We start from the raw sequence: 20,910 nt of genomic DNA on the forward strand, positions 1-20,910 counted from the left end.
TGTTCACGCCCACCTCAGGAGGAAACTAAGGCCCAAATATGAGAAGGGGCTTGCTCGCGGTCACCATCCAGCCTGTGGCAGACCTCCCTGATGTCTTTTCGGTTTAACTAAATCTTCATCAAATTTTCATTTTTATTACAAAAGCAACACATACTTTGTTTTAAAAAGGCAAACAATACATAAATGTGTCAGCTTAAAAAGTGAGTCCCCTATTTTTCACACCCTCAACAATCCTACTCCCCAGAGGTATCCATTGTTAGCAGAATTTTTATGAGAGAAAATAAATGTTCATATTCCTTTAAAAATAAGATGAAGCTCTCAAACTTCGCTGCACAGTGGAGTCGCCTGGAGACGCTCTGGGCCCCACGCTCAGAAATTCTGATTTTACTGGTCTGGGGTGAGGCCTGGGCATCAAGACTTTTTAAAGTTCCCTGGGTGATTCTAACATGCCATCAAGGTTGAGAAATGCTGTTCAAACAGAAGGCCTTGAATTCCCTTCCTTAAGTGGTGTCTTTCCTTTTCTAGAATTGGGGTTCTCCCAGTATGTCCAGCATGGCCAGGCTTATGTCCACTGAGGATTCACAAAATGGTAAGATGGACTCAGAATGCTGTCCTTACCAGGGAAAGTACACATATCAAAATGGTAGAGAAGGCTGAGGCCAGGCCACCTCCCCAGATCCTGGTGTTTGGGTGTTGGAAATGGGTTAGGGTCTCAAGACTCACCTTGGGGGTTCTGGGCACCCTGCTGCTGCCCCGAGCCTTGTATCTAAAAGCTCCTGCAGGCAGACCCCGAAGCTCCTAGAGGGCAGCTGTTGCCCGACCCTCAAGCCATCTCTCTCTCCAAGCCTCCTTCAGGCAGGGTGGGCCTCACAGCTTAGAAAGTTCCTACCCAACCACCTCGGTCTAGCCTTGCTTTCCTTTCTGTCAAGGACACTGGGTCACTCTCCCCGAGGAAGGGTGTGAGCACAGACTTTAGAACCAGACAGGCCTGGGCTCTGATTCCTGCTCCATTTCTTACAGGCTATGTGTCCACAGGAGTCCCTGGGTGGTACAAATGGTTAACAGGCTCAGCTGCTAATCAAAAAGTTGGAAGTTCGAGCCCACCCAGAGATGCCTCAGAAGAAAAGCCTTATGATCTACTTCCAAAAAAACCCAGCTATTGAAAACCCCTATAGAGCACAGTTCTACTCTGACCCACATGGAATCACCATGTGTCGAGTCAACTCAAAAGCAACTGGAATTGGAAATGTGGCCTTTAGCTCTTAGGTTCCTCATCTGTAAAATAGGTATTAGAACAATACCTACCCCACCAGGTTGTTGTGAGGACGAAAGGGTATATACACAATGCTTAGCTCGGTACCTGGAAAATAGCAAGCACTCAGCAAAAGGTGGGTATCATCATTCACCAACTGCCTGGCCCACCAGCTCTCTCCCAGCCCTGGACATAGACTCCCCTGGTTTGTTACCAACATGACTTGTATTCTTAAATCTTGGCAGGGCTTCCTAGGGGTGGGGTTCTTCTGCTTCTTAGAATCCACAGGGTACCAACTGCGGTGTCCTGGAAGTGTCTTGGCAGACATTTGGGGACTGAGTGTTGGTGTGTTCTCCAGGCAAATAGAGTAACAGCTGATTGATTACTAGGAACCATCTCGGTTGTTGAGGGAAGATAAGAAAGGAGCACCTAGTTCTGCTTGCAACTCACTCCTGCAACCCGCTTCATCTACTTACCAGTTGTTCTTGTTCCTACAGAGTCCACAGGTGTTTCCCTCCCTCCCTCCAGTGCTAACCCCAGGGCAGCTCCACCAGACAGCCACAGCCCCAGCCCCGGCCATGTGAGGAGAAAACCCACTTTGTAACACCCTGGGGGCCTGTCTGACCTGGCCCTTAGCACCTCTGGCCCTTCTCCCCAGATGCCATGCATAGTGCCAACCCCCCTGGAGAAGGTCATGGCCAGGCCTACCCTTAAAGAATCCCTAAATGGACATAAATGGAAACACCCAGGCCCTGAGTGCAGGGACGAGGGAAGATGTTCCTGGTGCTGGCACAGCAAGAACTTCAAGGCCCAGAACCTAGACATTTGAGTGACCTGGCTGACTTAGCAGCAAAGTTACTGTGTGATATTCATCCATCCATCCGTTGTTGGAATGCAAACTACGTGCCAGCCACTATTTGAGACACTGCAGCTACAAAGACAAACATCCTGGCCCTCATGGAGCTTACATTTTAGTGAGGAGGAATAAATAATAAACAAGATCAATAAGACACAAAGTATGCTAGACGGTGTCAAGTGTTACAGAGGAAATGCAACAGGAAAGGAAAGAGCTTGTGGCTGGGGTTGGGATTTTCAATCGGGTGAGGCTAGGGAAGGCCTCCTTGATAGCAGTAGAGGTGGTGAGAAGGTTGGAGCCAACAGATGTGTTGATGGGGTGGATCTGGGCTGTGGGAGAGAAGAATCAAGGATGACTCCAGGATTTTTGGCCTGGGCACCTGGAAGGAGAGAGTTGCCGTTCACTGAGAGGGATGAACCACAGCATGAGCATGTTTGGGAAGGAGGCACAGAATGTCAAAAGCTCACTTTTGGAGATACTAAATTTGAGATGCTTTTGGACATCCAAGCAGAGGGGGCGGGTGGGCAATGACTCAGGAAACTGGGAGGAGGCGTGAACTAGAGATCCATGGGTGCTGTCGGCTCACAGATTGCGTACGACATGGTAGTGGAAGTCATTTCTAGGTACCAAAGTGGCTGGGGATATGACAGCCAGGCCACAATCCAGGTCCTTGTTACTTGGCGGACATCGCACCCACGCAGACTGCCAAGACCACTCAGCATCAGAATTCCACCCACCACATTATCTCATTTACATCTGCTCATTTATTACTTTGGGAGTAAACTCAATAGAAGCACTGCGTTCACGTGCTTTGCCCATGGTCTCGACTAGCTCACAACTTCCCTTTCCTATACACATTTGCTGACACATCACTTCCAAGTTCTGGGGGACAACCAAGACAGTCTCACCTATGTTGGCTATCGACATCCCCGGTACTCCTGAGCTAATGACTGCTGCCCTTTGACTTGTGGAGCTCCAGAGTGTCCCTCACCCCCCATCCCTACCCCTGGATCCCAGATGCCACGCCAGAAAAGCCCATGCCCACTCATTGACCATTTGCTTATTGAGCACTTACAACACGTCCTAAGCCAGGTGAGGTCCAGGAGATTAAAGGCAGCCCCTACACCCCCAGGAACCTCATAGTCTAACAGAAGTGAAAGGACAGTAACACCAGGGTAATAGGGAGCATGCCAAGGAAGGACCAGGGAGCTGTGGGAGCAGGGAGGAGGGGCACCTAGAGAAACCTGGGATGTCAGGGGAGACTTCCTGGAGGAAGCAACATCTTATCTGGTTTTGTAAGTAAGAGTAAGCCAGCCACTGAGAGGTGTGTGGTGGTGGAGCATTCTAAGCCAAACCACTGTGATGGGAGAGTCTGGAAAACTGAGGGGAGCCTCAAGGAACTTATATAGCGATGCAAAGCATGCCAGACGATGAGACAGAGGTGGGGCGGGGTGGGGGAGGGGCACCAACCTAGGGACCTAAGGAATCCAGGGTGTACAACAAGGGGAGGAAAAGATGGGGAGGGGCATGACTCAATCTAATGGGCCTACCTTCAAAGCCTGTGGGTGGTCCTAGGACCACCCACAGTGTAAGTTCTTGAGGGGCCTGATGAACTCCATCTAGCCTGCATCCCAGGAATCTGCATTTTCTTCCACAAGAGTACCAAGCGACTCCAACACACACTAGTTTTGAGAACCACCAGCTCTGGTCTGGGGTGATCGGGAACTGGTTCTCAGGGCCACCAAAGGGCAGGGGTGGTTCATTCTCATGGTCAAGGGCTACGCTTCTGGGAACACTGAGGAGGTGTTGTCCCCACCAAACCCGGGGCATTCTGGGGATACAGTCCAAGAAGGATGGGGGGTGCAGGACATGAGGAAGAATTTCTGGCCAGGGTGTGAGGAGGTAGGGAGGTTCTTTTCTGGGGGGAGGTTTTCCTGTTCAGATACCCAGCAAACAAGCCCTAGTCCCCACCTCTTCCCAGGCTTCAAGGACAGGAGGCAAAGAACCAAGGAAGCAGCCACTTTTTATTCACAACCAGTAAGTTCCATCTACCACACAGGGATACAAATTCTTCGGCACACCCCAGTCTCTAGGCCAGCGCCATTGTCCAATAGAACTCCCTGGAATGACGCAAACATTTCTTCTGCACTGTCTGATACAGTAGCCACTAACCACTTGGGACTACTGAGCATCTGAAACATGGCTAGTGCAGCTGAGGAAGTGCATTTCTACTTTAAATTAATGTAAATTCAAACAGCCACATGCGGTTAGTGGCTTCTGTACTGGACGGCACAGTTCCAGGTCCTGGCTGGTCCAGGGGTAGTTTGGCTCAAAAGTCAACGCTGGGCTGTGACCAGGAGAGCAAGTGGCAGAGACAGCCCCTGGTGTCACCACCCCCTGCCCCAGAGAGAAACAGCAGCTACAGCTGCTGAAGAGGGTACCTCTCAGAGCGGCGGGACGCCCCGGGCGCGCCGGATGAGGTTGGCCAGCCGCTTGGCCAGGCCGCCCTTGTTTGGCTCTTCGATGTGGAAGGTCCGCGTGAGGAGATTGTAGAAGGAGCCATAGCACACGGCCACCACGGTGCACGTGAGGCAGATGACATTGTAGGGCATGCTGAAGTCCGGTGTGGGCAGGCTCACCAGCAGTGGCTCTGTGTAGAGGCGCACGAAGTAGCTAGAGCCATCGGTGACAGGAAACCTGGGGGTCAGGGAAGGAGTGGTGAGGCAGGACCGGACTGCTGCTCCCCAGCGTACCTCGTCCCCACGCCTGGGCTGCACTGGGCCAATGCACCCTGGTAATGGTTTTCAGTTTTCTTACCCTCAAAACCTTTCAACTCAAACCTGTTGTCGTTGATTCCAATTCATGGCAACCCCATGTGTTTCAGAGTAGAACTGTGCTCCACAGGGTTTTCAATGGCTGTGATCTTACTGAAGTAGACCACCAAGGCTTTCTTCCACAGTGCCACTGGGTGGATCCCAACTGCCAACCTTTCAGTCAGCAGCCAAGTGTAAACTGTGTGCTCCACCCAGGGACTTCACCTTTTTAACAGGACACATTTTATAAGAAAGGTCAGTACATAAACCTGATAAAAGGAGACAACCGTGGCTGAAGTGGAGGAGCGAGGCCCTGCCTTGGCCTAGCTGCCTCTTTCTTGCCTTCTGGTCTCAGCCTAAATACCACCTCTTCAAGTAAGCCTTCCTGGATAACCCACAAAACTACCTCCCCCAAACACCCTCCCCACCACCCCAGTAATCTCTAGAACAGTATCTCCCCTCTAGACTGTAAGCATCAGGAGGGCAGGGGCAAGCCTGTTTTGTTTACTGTTATACACCAGTGCTTTCTGAAGCATCTGACATTTGATAAGGGCTCAATTAAATACTTGTTAAGAGAACTGATGGATAAATGTAAGCTCTAAGTATTGCTATTCTCATTTATTTACTGTTCCAGATGTACTTTAGGATCATTTCATAAAGTCTTTGGAAATATAGCTTACGAGAATTATTAGGACTGAGTTAAATCTACACATTACTTTGGAAGAGGCAAGCTACCCTGCAGAAGCCTGCTTGCTCATCTGTGTTAACGCCCCAGCCCAAAGTAGGTGGCTGAGGATGTACTAGAAGAAAAAACCCAGTTGCACATCGCAACCTCGTGTGTCAGAGCAGAACTGTGCGCCACAGGGTTTTCAAAGGCTGATTTTTTTTCAAAGTGCATCATTGGGCCTTTCTTCCAAGGTGCCTCTGGGTGGACTCGAACCTCCAACCTTATTGTTAGCAGCTAAGTACACAAACCATTCACACTACCCAGGGACTCTGTACTGTGCAAAGGGTGTGGTCACACTTACAGGGTGTTGAAGAGGGGGCCCTCTTCCCGGGCCACTGGGGTGGCTGCCACCATGCTGGGAACGAGGGCACTGAGGACTGATGGGCTGCAGAGAAGAGAGATGGCCTCTGTTTCTCACTGGCTTCTCCACCAAGGGTAAGTGGCAGATAGGGTGAGCCAGGAAGGAGGGGGCAGCCTGTGGGGGAGAGGCACACCTGACATAGAAGCCGTGGTTGGGGTCTGGGGTGTACTCGGTCCACTTGAGTAGCGCCCGCTCAAACTGGATGGAGACCTTGGTGACAGAGCTGGCTGGCAGCTGAACCAGCATCTCCAGTAGGTGGGGCTGCAGCCGGTCCTGGGCAGGCTGGTAGTGGATGTAACCTGAGACACAGGCAAAGGTCACCCACACCTTCTTCCCGGGTCAGACTACCCACACCTCCTATCCCTCCCGTTTGCCTTGGGGCTTTGAGCTGGGGGCCTAGAAGGTTGGCTGTGGATCTCAGGAGTCAGCAGACTCTGGGAAGGGAGAACATGCTTCCAAGAGAGGCTGTCAAGAGTGCCACAGGCCACTATCAACCTTCACATCGCCAGACCTGGGCCACCACACATCAGCTGCCTGATGGAACACAACAGCAAGTTCAAAGAACCACCTGGGAAGCCTTCTTCCGACCTGAATCTAATCAAGTTTCTAAATCTAACCAACAACATACAAGAAGTATAGGAGATGGAGGAACATGCTAAACACCAGCAAGAGGACAAATCCAGAATGTAGAAGATTCCACACAACACATGACCCAGCTTTTTCAACAAATAAGTGGCTTTTTGAAAAAACAAAAAGCAGGTACCATTATAGAGTAAAAGAGACTTGAGACATATCAAGCAAGTGCAACGTGAGAACCTTGTTTAGATCCCAATTCAAATCAATCAGTTGTAAAAAGTTATTTTTAAGACCACTGGGAAAGACAGGAATGATAATGACATGATTATATTTTTTAAAGTCCTTTTATCTGTTAGAGATCTATACTAAAGTAATTAAAGGAAAATTGATACGCTCTTGATATGCTCTCTGGGATTTATTTTAAAATGCTCCTGAAGAGAACACAACAGAGAGGCCCTGACAGCGCAGGAGAAATGTGGGGTGCAGAACTCAAATTCCAGTAAAAAGACCAGACTGAATGGTCAGACTGAGACTGGAGGGACCCCGGAAAACACAGCCCTTGGACTCTCCGTTAGCCCAGAACTGAAACCATTCCCGAGGCCAACTCTTCAGAGAAAGATTAGACTGGACTACGGGATATCAAATGATACTCGTGAAGACAGTGCTTCTTAGCCCTGTAGATACATGAGACTAAATGGGCAGCTTTTGTCCGGAGGTGAGATGAGAAGGCAAAAAGGGACAGGAGCTGGCTGAATGCACACGGGAAATCCCGAGTGGAAAGGAGGAGTGTGCTGTCACATTGTAAGGAGAGCAGCTAGGGTCACATACCAATGTGTGCATAAATTTTTGTATGAGAAACCGACTTGAACCGTAAACTTTCACTTAAAGCACACACACCAAAAAACTCCCGAAGAGGAACTGGTGAATGTTCCGCTGTGTACATTCTCAACGACAACAAAAAAAATAAATTCAGAAATGAAAAAATAATAAAAATACTCCCACAGAAAAATTATCAAACAAAAAAAATGAGGGAGGGGGAACTAGGAGGATGGAAGGGTAGAGAGCACTAAAGCTGGGTGATGGAGCATGTGAAGGTTATGATCCTATTTCAAAAGGTTAAAAAAAAAATACAGAAAAACCTACAGAATATATAGGTAGGCTGTCTGAAGCAGAGATTCTGAAGCTAGTACAAACAATGGCGCTGAGAATAACTAGAACTATTAACCACCGGCTTGAAAATATGGGAAACAAGAAGGGTGTTTAAAGAAGGTGCTTAAATTTAGCTGTTTGGGATGATACAACCTCTTGCTAAGACGTCTTCTTCTTTACCATTAGCCCCCTCCTACCCACACCCAAAAGAAAAAGTGCTTTAGTGCCGTGCACAGCACCCAACAGGAAGTACTTGGTAAATAGAAACTACTCCTTTAAAAGAAAAGTACAGAAACAAAGCTGCACCTCTTCGCCTCTTTCAAGGAAGCAAAAACCATCTACCCCAGGGCTGCCATCTTCTTTGCTTCCCAAACCCAGATTATCTTGCCAATCCTTTATCCTAGAGTCTACGAATCATCACAAAACACAAGGGTGTGCCCAAGGAAGGAGAAAATCAGTGAGAAAGAAACGGAAGCTACCTCCTCACGCAGTCCTGTTAGAAATCTCCAGGACGATACATTTTCATTATTATTATTATTTTTTGAATGACTTCCAAATCGCACAGCAAGGTCACCTTTCCATTTTTCAAACTGTTCCTAACTCTTTATGCACACGTTGTTTTTCAGCTGTATGTCAGAGAGTATCCTGAGAAACGAAGGGTTGAGGGACCCGGGGAGAGCAAGCTGGGGTGAGGTGGCACGGAGGCCTGCTCCAGGACTTGGCTCCTCACTTGGTTTGTTCTCCTTGCCCTTGGAGGTGATGGTGAGGGTGTGCACGTACAGCCGCAGGTACCAGGGCACAGTGTCCAACAGCAGCACGGGGAAGGCCCGGTATGGGTGGGTGTTGTACAGCAGCGTGCTCAGTTCCCCGTTCTGCAGCCCATAGCCGCTGACGTAGCGCTGGGCATGCAGGAAGGGCACCGGTGGGGCCTCTGCAGGGAGGAAAGTCAGCCATTAATAACTTTTTTTTTAATTGTACTTTATTTATTTTTTATTGTACTTCAGATGAAGGTTTACAGAATAGTTTCTCATTAAACAGTACACATATTGTTTCATGACAATGGTTAACTACCCCATGACATGTCAACACTGTCCCTTCTCAGCCTTGGGCTCCCTATTACCAGCTTTCCTGTCCCCTCTTACCTTCTAGTCCTTGTCCCTGGACTGTTGTGTCCCATTAGTCTCGTGTTGTTTTATGGGGCTGTCTAATCTTTGGCTGAACGGTGAACCTCGGGAGTGACTTCGTTACTGAGCTAAAAGGGTATCTGGGGGACCATACTCTGAGGGTTTCTCCACATTAATAACTTCTAAGGGAAAGGGTATGGAGCCCTGGTGTCACAATGGTTAAGTGTTCGGCTGCTAACTGGTTGGCAATCTGAACATACCTAGCAGCTCCGCAGGAGAAAGACCTGGCGATCTGCTCCCATAAAGATTACAGCCTAGAAAACCCTATGGGGCAGTTCTACTCTGTCACTTGGGGTTGCTATGAGTTGGAACTGACTCGACAGCGCCCAACAACAACAAACGAAAGGGTCACTCCCCACTCTCCAGACCCTGTTCAACGTCCCAAAGCCACGGAGTAGATAGGGTAAGCTTGCCATCAGAACTGGGAATCCGGGTTCTGGAAGCATCTGGTCTTCCCCAACCCACAAGCAAGGATGGTAACAAAATTACTATTTGCTAAGCACTTGCCACGTGCTGGGACTCCTGGTGGCACAGTGGTTAAAACGTTCAGCTGCTAAGCAAAAGGCTGGCAGTTCAAATCCACCAGCCACTCCTTGGAAACCCTACTGGGCAGTTCTACTCTGTCCTCTGGGGTCACTATGAGTTGGAATTGACTCGATGGCAACACATTTGGTTTTTGGTTTTTTGTCACGTGCTGAGCGAGTGCTGTGCCCCTTCCAACCTAAACCAGATGCTCTGGTGATATTCTGCACCTTTCCTTGGTAACGCTGAACATGATCATAATTTATTAATCGCTTGATGCCTGTCTCAACTAGGAGACACGTTTCTTGAATGCAAGGCGTTATCTGTCGTATCTACCACTCTATGCCTGGCACATAGTACAGACTCAAAAAAGTATGTGTTGATTAATGAATGCGTGAACGAAGTCTGTGTTTTACAGTAATTATCTCATCCAACTCACTAGATATTACTGTCCCCGTTTCCCAGATGAGGAAACTAAGGCTCAGAGGGGCTAGGGATCTGCTAAGTCATCAAGCTCAGACGAGGTGGAGTTAGAACCAAGAACGTCTGACTCAGAGATCTGAGTCTAATCACAACCCTATTTATTGTCTTATGGTGAAGAAGTAGGGCCATGGGTCTGCCGCCAAGAGATGACCTCTGTAGCCCACTGTGGCCCCAGTGGCCCGTGTACCCACTCACCATTCTCTGGGAGTCTCTTCCACTTGAGCTGGAGGTTGAGGTTGCGGGAACTGGTGATCAGGGAAGTGTCAAACAAGTCATAGACAGCATAGGTCTTCCTGGTGCCCAGGACTGTGTCCTGGTATGTGGTGGTGGGGGGCGGGTTCACCTCCAGTGTCTCACTGTCCTGGGGACACAAGGGCAGGGCTGACAGGTGGGCAGAGTGGCAGGCTGGTCCATGGAGAAGGAGGCTGGCTGGAGACCTTTGGTACCTGGCTGTGGTTGGTGATGTCCACGTAGACTCGGCTCTCCGAAGCAAGGGGACAGGGCTCCGTGAGGGTTCGGGAGAACATCCGGAAGAGGGACCAGTCTGAGGAGCAGACAGTAGAGTTGAGCAAGGACTGGGGCTAAGCCTGGACCCCAAAGGCAGGGCAGGGCTGGGGGCGGGTGGGTAGAGAGGAGTCGCCAAGGCAGCTTACCTTTCTTCCCCTGCCCTGTGATGAAGGCGTCAAATACAACTGTCAGCATCTGCCTCAGCTCCCAGGAGATGCTGGTACAGCGTGCATCCTAGCCCAGGGCCAACACGTAGCAGTGAGTGGACATCACGCCCACCCACCCTCACTGCCTCGAGGCCGCCAACCTGGACTCAATCCCTGGCTTGTTACGTATCTTCGCACCCAACACCTTGCTACCACTGGCTCCCGAGTACTTTCCTGAGACAGACTCTGTGCGAACAGCTTGATGTGCACAGTTTAATGACCTATCACACAACCTTAGGAGGCCAATACTATTACTCATCCGACAGATGAGGAAACCAAGGCTCAGGGAAACGAAATGACTGCTCGTGGCATGCCAGCTGGCAGCTGGCGAGTGACTGAGCTAGCACTTGTGCCCCACAGCTCTCCCTGCTTTGCTCTGTGACAAATGTCTATTGGGCACTCTCCAGGAAACTGCTCAGTTTCCTTGGTGCGTGGCCAATGCCCAGAATAATCAGCATCACTTCTGCCACTTAGCACTCGCTCAGCCCGCGCCAGACACTGGGCCACATGCTTGACCTGTACCTTCTCTGGGGGCCCCTAGGTGGAAGCCACCCCTAACCCCCAAGACTTACTCTGCAAACAGGGCGGATATGCACTGCCTGGGAGTGGTAGCTGGTGTGGAATAAGCGATCAGCCTTGAGCAGCACAGAGAGGCCTGCCTGGAGGAGGTGGGAGGAGACAGAAGCTCAGAGCATCTGGACCTGGGACCAAGGATGTCTCTACAAGCACACGTCTGGCTGGCAGTGAGGGGGCAGCTGCCAACTCCATGCACTCCCTGGGGCTCCCACTCACATTCAGACCACACCTGCCTTACCTTGGAGCTACAGGGCAGGAGCTTCTTCCACGGTGTGAGGTTCTCAGTGCAGACAATCTCCCGTGGCAGCACGGCGTAGCGCAGGAAGTGGTGATCCGTGCCTGTGGGAGGAAGAGGCCAGTCTAGTAGGCCTGGGGGCCCCGCCCCTAAGACCCACACTCCAGAGATGGAGATGAGCCCTCCTTTCCCCACATAGATCTAACAGATCAACAGGGGGCAGGCCCCTCCTCCCCTGGGAGAAGGCAAGTTACAGAGAGCAGAGCCTCAGGGGTCCTTCTAGAGCCCACACACACTAGGGGACTATGATTTGGCCCAGAATGAGGGAGGAAGCTGAGGGGAGAGGAGGCAGAAGTCAGGGCAAGAGAAGGCAGGAAGAGGAAAGCGCTGCAGGGGCGGTCTTACCATTGGCCAGCCCCAGCGGTTTGAAGGAGGCGGTAGGAGTGACGGTGTTGGTGGAGTCGATGAAGTTGAGAGAGGCGCAGAAGATCCCTGAGAGGACATTGCTGAGCTCCTTCCAGGATTTATCCACGCTGGAAGGAGACACAAACCCACGTGCTGTCCCGGGGCTGCCTCGGTGCCCTCCCTGGCCACGCCCACTGGAGGGGGAGGCTGTGACCTTAACCATCGCACAGGCTAATCACAGGATGGAGAAGTCACGGTCCCAACCTGGCCCCTGCACACTCCTCTGGACGTCCCTGGTTGCCCACGTCTCCGCTCAGACGAGTTCTCCTGCCTGGGACACCGGCTCACCCTCTCTGCCCTATGCCAAGGTCCACCTCCAGGCCCGGCCCCTCCCCGAGAAGGCCCTTCCTGCCCTCCTCAACCACAGCCTCCTCTCTGCTGCCGTGGCTCTAACTACTCCAGCCTCTCACCAGGCTCCTCTTGGAGATTGCTAGGTGGTGGCCATCTGGTCCTAAGCATCTTTTCTCCCACAACTAGGCCATGAGCGACAAGGAACAAGTCTGGGTCATCTACGTTATCTCCCACAAAACAATGCAAAGTACCCCACACCTCAGAGGGCCAAGCAGACAGCTCACTGATCCACCCTGAGGTTTGCTCAGCTGGGCAAAACAACACATTCTACCCTATGAAAACCCTGAGCATGAACGTAAGTCTTGTTTCTACTTATATCCACAAGGCTCACTGAACAAGAGAAAAACAACCACTATAGGATCCCACAAAAACATCAGGTTAAATTAGGTTCTTTTCTTAGAGAAATATCAAAACACATTGATTCTCTATATTAATAACATCCGTTGCTGTTGAGTCAATTACAACTCATGGTGACCCCATGTGTTACAGGGTAAAACTGAGCTCCATAGGATTTTCTTGGCTGTAATCTTTACAGAAGCAGATCGCCAGGCCTTTCTTCTGCAGTGCCACTGGGTGGGTCTGAACCACCAGTCTTTCAGTTGGTAGATAGCTCAAACCCTTCTTGCCACCCAGGGACCTCATATTAATAATAACCAAAAAACCAAACCCATTGTGGTCAAGTTGATTCCAACTCATAGCAACGTTATAGGACAGAGAACTGCCACAAAGCGTTTCCAAACAGCGCCTGGTGAATTCGAATTGTTGACCTTCTGGTTAGCAGACAAACACTTAACCACTGCGCCACCAGGGCTCCCATATTAACAGAAGACATAAAATTTAATAAGCACTAGAATTCTAAACATTAGCTCTACATTATAGGCAATTATGGGCTGAGGGAAGACAGAGACAGCAGAGCAGATAGAAAAAAAGGCCAGGGAGCAGAGTTGAGGCAAGAGAGGAAGCCGTGGCAAGGCTGAGGGTCACCACTTGCTCCTTGTCTGGCATCCTCTTAGTGCTGTCCTGGGATTTTTTGATAATCTACTACTCATAGCTCTTCAATCGCTCTAATCCTTAAGCCTCAAACAACAACCACAGACACTAAGCCTGAAAGCTCTACCCAAACTATAACCATGTTTCATTCATCGTGCACAACACTGGCTCGCATAGCATTTCTTAAAATTCTAAATTACTTGTTGATATGTAAATTCACCAATTTTCACATGAAAATCCAGATTTCTGGTCTCTCTTGAAAAATGAGAGTATCTGATGACACTGAGCCTCTATTCCCACATGGCAACAATCCATGGGAACTTAACAGCAGCTGTCCTCTAGATTGACATGAGCTCTCTAGCCTGCCACAGTCCCCACCACTCCCTATTACTGCCCTGAAGTGTTTTTTATCATATTTGTGCCGCTGATTTCTTATATTGGGACTAAGAGGGAAATGAGATATATTTCTCATTCCTGTGTATCTCTAAAAATGTTTACACCTTTACTCATTGATGTTACCTGCCTGGCCCAGTAGACATGAGTTCGCAACCCTGTCTGGCTTACAGAGGGTCTACTCTAAGTAAGATAATCACAGCAGCCACTGGGAAATCATTTTTGTGGTACAACAACAACTAGACCCACCCTTCTCCCAAACAAAAGCCATTCCTCTAAGACAGAAATCATAAACTGGCAGCCTGTAGAACAATTCTAGTCTACAGACGTGTGTTGTTTGCCTTTCAAGGTATTTATTATTATAATTAAATTTGAATTCCTTTTTAAAAGTTCTCCAGTTTGACAGTTTTCTACTGCTTTATACCCAAGTGAGCTTCAATCATTTATTCTCTGCCTCTGCAGGGATGTACATGTGCCATCTCGGGTCTAGAAGTATTAGAGGAAGGAAGTGTATTCAGTAAAGTAAAGAATACTACTCAGTGGTAACATCATTTCTTACTTCCAACACCAGCCTTGGAACCTCTGCCTGCTGGAACCACTGCCCCTATGGGCAGTTGCAGGATGACAACACCTTCCCTGCTATGCTCAACTGGACCCAAGGTGGGCACTCACTCAGTGACGGTGTCTTGGAACCAGACCCAGAGTTCTGCACCTGATGGGGCCTGCAGGAAGGGTGGTCCCCAGTATCGGGTCCTCCAGAAGCCTTGAGTGAGGGAAAGGTGGAGCTCCTGTAGAGAATACTTGGAGATCAGCTGCCCCAGGGCTTTGGGGAAGAGCCTGTAATGAGACACTGGGGGAGGGGAAGCAGGTGGGTAAAGATCCTGGAGGCAGGGCTCTAGGTCAACCCAAAGAAGCAGAAGACCCCAGGATCTAAGTCAGCGAGATCTGGATTCCAGACCTGTTACTTAATAGCGATGTAATCTTGGACAAGTCCCTTTACCTCCCCACACCTCAATTTCTTCCTTGTAGTCGTTTACAGCACTAAGAACTATGCCTAGTACCCAGGATAAACGGCAACCACCAACAGCAGCAGTAGCATCATTGTTGCCAACAGAGGGCTAAAGATTTAGAATTGCAGCCTAGAGCTCCGTCAAAAGCACTGGACTAGGAGTCAGAAGTCACTGTCCCTCTCCAGACCTCAGTTTTGCCATCGGTACAATGGGACTCTTTAACAACCACCCCAATCCTTCGCCAGTGACCCAGCTCTTAGGGCCCCAAGCCCAGGAACCAGAACCCCATCCTAGGATCAGACCCCATCCTAGGATCAGACCCCGCCCTCAAGACTTGCCCCTACCTCACCCCCAGCAGGTGCCACAGAACGCTTTCTCGGGTCAGATCACGCCCTCTCACCTCCTTCCCGCTGCAGCTCCGAGTCCCAGCGCGTGCGGAACTGGAATGTAGCGGCTACGTCCCCGGAAGGCAGCGGGGTGATGACAAGCTCCTCTCGCAGGCTGTCGCGTGGGGGCTCTGCACGGCCCCAGCCGCCCGGCCAAAGGAGCAACAGCACCAGAAGAGCGAGGGACACAGCCACCGCCATTCCTGCGACTACTTCCACCTCCCCGCGGCGCCCGCCCCACGAAAGGCCGGCATCCAATGGGAAGAGCGGTTGATAAGCAGCTTCCGGTGCCGTCCCAGAAACCCGGATGCCGCATTATACCCATTTGATAGTTGGGAAACACACTGCGGAAAGGTTAGTTTTGCCAAGTCGCACGCCGGGCTCCTGCCTCCCTTTACTTCTGGTATCTCCATTTGCTCAGTTCTAAGCACATGTAAGCCCTGGTGACGCAGTGGTTAAGCGTTTGGCTGTTAACTGAAAGGTCGGTGGTGGAACCCCCCAGCTCTTCCGGGAGAAAGATGTGGCAGTGGGATTCTGTGAAGATTTATATCCTTGGAAATCTTATGGGGCGGTTCTATTCTGTCCTATAGGGTCGCTGTGAGTCAGAAGACTCTATGGCAGTGGGTTTGGTTTGTTTTTCGGAAGCCCATCCAGCTCCTCTAGTGGCAGAGCTTTCCTGCAAAACCCCCCAAATCACGGCCCTTTCATTATGAATATTTTCAAAGTAGAAACAGCAGTGAACACTTGTTCCCCACCACCTAGATTCCAACATTAACGTTTTACTCCACTTGCTTTGGAGCCCTGGTGGCACAGTAGTTAAGAGCTTTGACTGCTAACCAAACGGGTGGTAAAAGGTTGGCAGTTCAATCCACCAAGGTCGCTGTGAGTCGGAACCTACTCCACGGCAACGAGTTTGTGTTTGTTGTTGTTGTTTAGTAAACTTGCTTTATCACATATTCGTCTGTACATCCATGATTCCACTTTGTTTTGATGCATTTCAAAGTAAACTGCAGACATTAGTACATTTCCCCCTAAATACTTCAGCATGCATACCATTAACTAGAGTTCAATATTTACATTTTTTCTTTTGATATAAAATTTACAGACAATGAAACGCACACATTTGAAGTGTACATTCACTGAATTTTGATAAATGCATACACCTGCATAACTCATACCTATCAATATACAGAACATTACTAAAACCCCAGAAAGTTCTCTAATGCCTCTTCCCAATCAATTCCTGCCTCTGCTCCACTTTGCAGAAGCAACCACTGTTCTGATTTTTATCCACCATAGATTATTTTAGCATATTCTAGAACTTCATATAAATGAAATTGTAGAGTATGTACACTTTTTGTGTAAGGCTTCTTTCACTTGCAGAATGTTTTAGAGAACCATCTATGTTCTTGCATGTATCAGCAGTTTCTTTTTATTGAATAGCATTACATTGTATGGATACCATAGTTTATCCATTCTCCTGTTGCCAGACAGGCTAGCACTTTCAAGATTTTGGTTATTATCAATAAGGTTGCTGTACAAGTTACTTTGTAGACATATTTTTCATTTCTCTTGGGTAAAAATTTAGGAGTAGAAGTGCTGGGTTGAAGAGTAGGTGTATATTTAATTTTATAAGAAACTGCCAGACCTTTCTCCAAAATGTTTCTATTATTTTATACTCCCACCAAGAATGTATGAGAGTTCCTGTTACTCCACATTCTCGGATGTCAATATTTGGTAATTTTAACTTTTTGGTCTTTTTGTCAATCGCTGGAGAAAGACATTATGCTTGGTAGAGGGTCAGTGAAAAAGAAGGAGACCCTCAATTAAATGGACTGACACAGTGGCGGCAACAATGGGCTCAAACGTAACGATTGTGAGGATGGCACAGGACCCAGAAACCAAATGTTTCATATTGTTATACATGGGGTTGCCATGAGTCAGAGCTGACTCAACAGCACGTAACAACAATTTCAGCCATTTGGTATCTATGTAGTGGGTATCTCATTGTGGTTTTAATTTGCATTTCCCTGATGATGTTCAGTGTCTTTTCATGTGCTTATTGGCCATTCATATATTTTCTTTGTTGAAGGGTCTGTCCCCACCAACCCAGCAGAGAGTAGAGTATGGTGGGAGGGACAGCTGGTATCAGAATTGGTAAAAAGGTTGGAGAGTGGAGGTATGTTTGACATCCTCACGAAAAAAAAAAACCACTGCCGTGGAGTCAGTTCCGACTCAAAGTGACCCCACAGGGTTTCCAAGACTGTGAATCTCTACAGAAGCAGACTGTCACATCTTTCTCCCACGGACTGGCTGGTGGTTTCAAACCACCAACCTTTCAGTTAGCAGTCGAGCACCTTAACCACTGCACCACCGGGGCTTAACCTCATAGAAATCAGCCTCGGGCTGATGTTCATCTTTTCTCCTACCCCTTGTGGAGTCGGACAAGGAAATCTGACAACACCCCCACCACACCATTCTTACAGAGGCTGAAAGCTGGTCTCCTTTCCTGGGAGTTGGCTCCAAACCAACTTTCCATCTCCAAGGGCACTTGTGTGGCCTCAAAAACCAGTCAACTGGAGATGCTGGCTCTGAAGGCCAGCCAAGCCCCTGTGTTTTGGCAGGGGGAGGTCATTTTCCCAACCAGGAAGTGGTCCTGGGGTGTGAGCTAACCCTAGACTTCTTCAGGCAGGGGCTGGGGCCCATGGCAGCTGAACTAAAGGCTCCCCATAGGCCCACAAAAAATCCTACCTCTCCAGAGGGCTGTAGATCCCTCTTCCCCCACAAATCTTAGCACTGCATGCCTGGGGTACTAAGAGATTTATCAACATGTTGATGACAGCCACCAAGCTAATCCAGCTTCCCATCATTCACCCCAGAGGGAAGTGGGGTAAGCCCGAGAGCCGAGAAGCCTGCAGAGCAGAGATATGGAGGCCTGCAGCCCAAGAGAAGGCTCAGCCACAGTCAGACAGGAGGAGTGCCTTGCTTCTCCAGAGGAGAGTGGAGAAGGCACAAGAGGACAGAGACCATGTCCTCTGTGTACAGCGAAGCCAAAGGAACTCAGAAAAGCCCCAAAAGTTAACATGAGACTGGGCCCTGACCCAGCTTAGTGGATGATCTCAACTTGGACAGACACTTAAGGACAAAAGGCATTCACTCCACAAGCTTTCCAGAGACAGGGCAAGTCTGTAAGCTCTGCCAATGGACACGTCCACCTCCCTGAAGCTCCCACAAGTTCCTCACTAGAGCTAGGAAGAGCACTTAGCAGCAGTCACTTACAATTGGCCCCCTGCAGGGATGGAAGCAGGATGGGACTATGGGAAGAATGCAGCCCTGTCACTCAGCCTGGGGTGGCACCAAGAGCTTTGAGATTTAGGCTGAAGTCACTGATTCCATGGCTGGTGTTTGATGTACAAAGGAAAGTGGGATTTTTTTTTTTTTCCTGATGTGAGAAATGAGTTGATGTTCCTGAAGGCTGGGTCCTAGAGCTCCTTATATTTTTATTCAACTCTCTCTGGGCAAGCTCATTCACACCCATGGCGTCAGTTACCACTTATATACTGATGACTCATCTGTTTATTTTTCCAGCCCTTTCTCATCTTAATCCCACACCCATGGGTCCAACTGCCTGCCTACTCAGCATGTCCTCTTGGATGTCTCAAAGGCATCTCTAACTCACCATGGCCCAAACCAAATATATTACCTTCCCAAACCTGGCTCTTTCCTGGTTCCCTATCTGGGTGAAGAGCCTTCCAATCATCCTGTTGCACGAGGCAAGAACAGTGGTGGCACCCTTGACCCCTTCCTCTTGCACAACCACCAAGACTTTAGGAATCTGCCTCCTAAACATCTCTCTATTCTACTTTTCTCCACCACCACCCCCTCCCTGCACCCTAATCAGTTACCTCTTATCTAGCTGGCTGTGATCATCTCCTGGTTTCCCAGCATCCACTGGGGTCCTCTTTAATTAGAACTCCACAAGCAGCCCTTCCAGCCATTCTTCCCTTAATTTATTCCTACTTATCCTTCAGATCTCAGCTCAAATGCCACTTCGTCAAGGGAAAAATCTCAACCTTTCTGAGACAGCTATTAACTCCTTCTTAGCACTACTCGTAGCTGCAATTTTACATCTGGGCCCCCACTAGACTGTAAACTCCTAAGAGCAGGGACTGTATCTTTTTTTGCTCACCAATGCTCCTCTCCAAGGCCATGCTCAGTGTCTTGCACATGTTAGACACTGACATTTAATATCTATTGAATGAATATTGTCATTTATTTATTTGTACCCTGCCTCGACCCAGTTACCACTGTCCTTTGGGCCACAATTTCTCTTGCACGGATTATTGTCATTTGTCTGTCTGGTGCCTGTCCTCCTCCAGTATATTCTCTATACTAGTCAGAATTGTCTTAACAGACAAATCCAGCCACTTGTAACCTTTCATTACTTGCAATAAAGTTCAAATTCCTTAACACTGCCTCTAACATGTAAACTGCTAGTTATCTACCCAGTGACTACTGCACTCGTTTAGTAATAGAACCCTGATTCTACCAAGACAGCAGTGTGCCCTGCTTGTTGCCAGGTGCCGTTGAGTCACTTCTGACTCATAGCCAGCCGGTGTACAACAGAGTGAAACACTGCCTGGTCCTGCGCCATCCTCACAATCGTTGCCATGTTTGAGTGGTTGCAGCCACTGTGTCAACCCATCTCATTGAGGGTCGTCTTCTTTTTCATGGACCGCTACTTTACCAACCATGATGTCCTTTTCCAGGGATTGGTCCCTCCTTATAACATGCCCAAAGTAAGTGACACAAAACTTCACCATTCTCACTTCTAAGGAGCATTCTGGTTGTACTTCTTCCAAGACAGATTTATTCATTCTTCTGGCAGTCCATGGTATAATTCAATATTCTTTGCCAACACCATAATTCAAATGCATGAATTCTTCTTTGGTCTTCCTTATTCACTGTCCAGCTTTTGCATGTATATGAGGTGACTGAAAATACCATGGCTTGGGTTAGGCACACCTTAGTCCTCATAGTCTTCAAGGTGAAATCTTTGCGTTTTAACACTTTAAAGAAGTCTTTTGCAGCAGATTTTCCCAATGCAGGATGTCGTTTGATTTCTTGACTGCTGCTTCCGTGGGTGCTGACTGTGGTTCCAAGTAAAATGAAATCCTTCACAACTTCAACGTTCTTTGTTTAGCATGATGTTGCTTATTGGTGTAGTTGTGACAATGTTTGTTTTCTTTATGTTGAGGTGTAATCCATACTGAAGGCTGTAGTCTTTGATCTTCATCAGTATTTCAAGTCCTCTTCACTTTTAGCACGCACGGTTGTGTCATCTGCCTATTGCATGCTGTTAGTCTTCCTCCAATTCTGATGCCACGTTCTTCTTCATACAGTCCAGCTTCTTGGATTATCTGCTCAGCATACAGACTGAATAAGTATGGTGAAAGAATACAGCCATGACACACACCTTTCCTGATTTTAAACCACGTAGTACCCCCTTGTTCTGGTTGAACAACTGCCTCTTGGTCTAAGTACAGGTTTCTCATGAGCACAGTTAAGTGTTCTGATATTTCCATTCCTCACGATGTTACCCATAATCAGTTGTGATCCACACAGTCGACTGCCTTTTGCATAGTCAAGAAAACACAGGTAAACATCTTCCTGGTATCCTCTGCTTTCAGCCAAGATTCATGTGACATCAGCAATGATATCCCTCATTCCACATCCTCTTCTGAATCCAGCTTGAATTTCTGGCAGTCCCTATCGATATACTGCTGCAACCACTTTTGAATGATCTTCAGTAAAATTTCACTTACGTAAAAATCATGTATGATTAATATTGTTCAATAATTTCCGCAT

The 20,910-nt window shown here is 48.6% G+C and overlaps 1 protein-coding gene across 1 annotated transcript; it reads right to left on the reverse strand.

The window, feature by feature from the left end:
- Positions 1 to 4,113: 4,113 nt before the first annotated feature.
- Positions 4,114 to 15,323, reverse strand: PIGT (phosphatidylinositol glycan anchor biosynthesis class T). Its single transcript, XM_004370302.2, has 12 exons — positions 15,057 to 15,323; positions 14,319 to 14,496; positions 11,853 to 11,980; positions 11,451 to 11,551; positions 11,209 to 11,295; positions 10,577 to 10,664; positions 10,370 to 10,467; positions 10,119 to 10,284; positions 8,465 to 8,665; positions 6,143 to 6,308; positions 5,950 to 6,033; positions 4,114 to 4,805 (listed from the first exon to the last, which is right to left on the reverse strand). The coding sequence occupies exons 1-12, from the start codon at positions 15,241 to 15,243 to the stop codon at positions 4,553 to 4,555; spliced, it is 1,737 nt and encodes a 578-aa protein (XP_004370359.1). The 5' UTR covers positions 15,244 to 15,323; the 3' UTR covers positions 4,114 to 4,552.
- Positions 15,324 to 20,910: the final 5,587 nt, after the last annotated feature.

The sequence above is a fragment of the Trichechus manatus genome, unplaced genomic scaffold (assembly GCF_000243295.1).
Source record: "Trichechus manatus latirostris isolate Lorelei unplaced genomic scaffold, TriManLat1.0 scaffold00008, whole genome shotgun sequence".
NCBI classification, from domain to species: Eukaryota; Metazoa; Chordata; class Mammalia; order Sirenia; family Trichechidae; genus Trichechus; species Trichechus manatus.

Excerpts from the sequence above, each read along its gene's own strand:
- PIGT (XM_004370302.2), bottom strand. The coding sequence starts at position 15,243 with ATGGCGGTGGCTGTGTCCCTCGCTCTTCTGGTGCTGTTGCTCCTTTGG. Across the intron at positions 14,497-15,056 it reads GGAGCTGCAGCGGGAAGGAG|TGTCTCATTACAGGCTCTTC; the intron begins GTGAGAGGGCGT and ends CCCCTCCCCCAG. Across the intron at positions 6,034-6,142 it reads AACCACGGCTTCTATGTCAG|CCCATCAGTCCTCAGTGCCC; the intron begins GTGTGCCTCTCC and ends TCTTCTCTGCAG.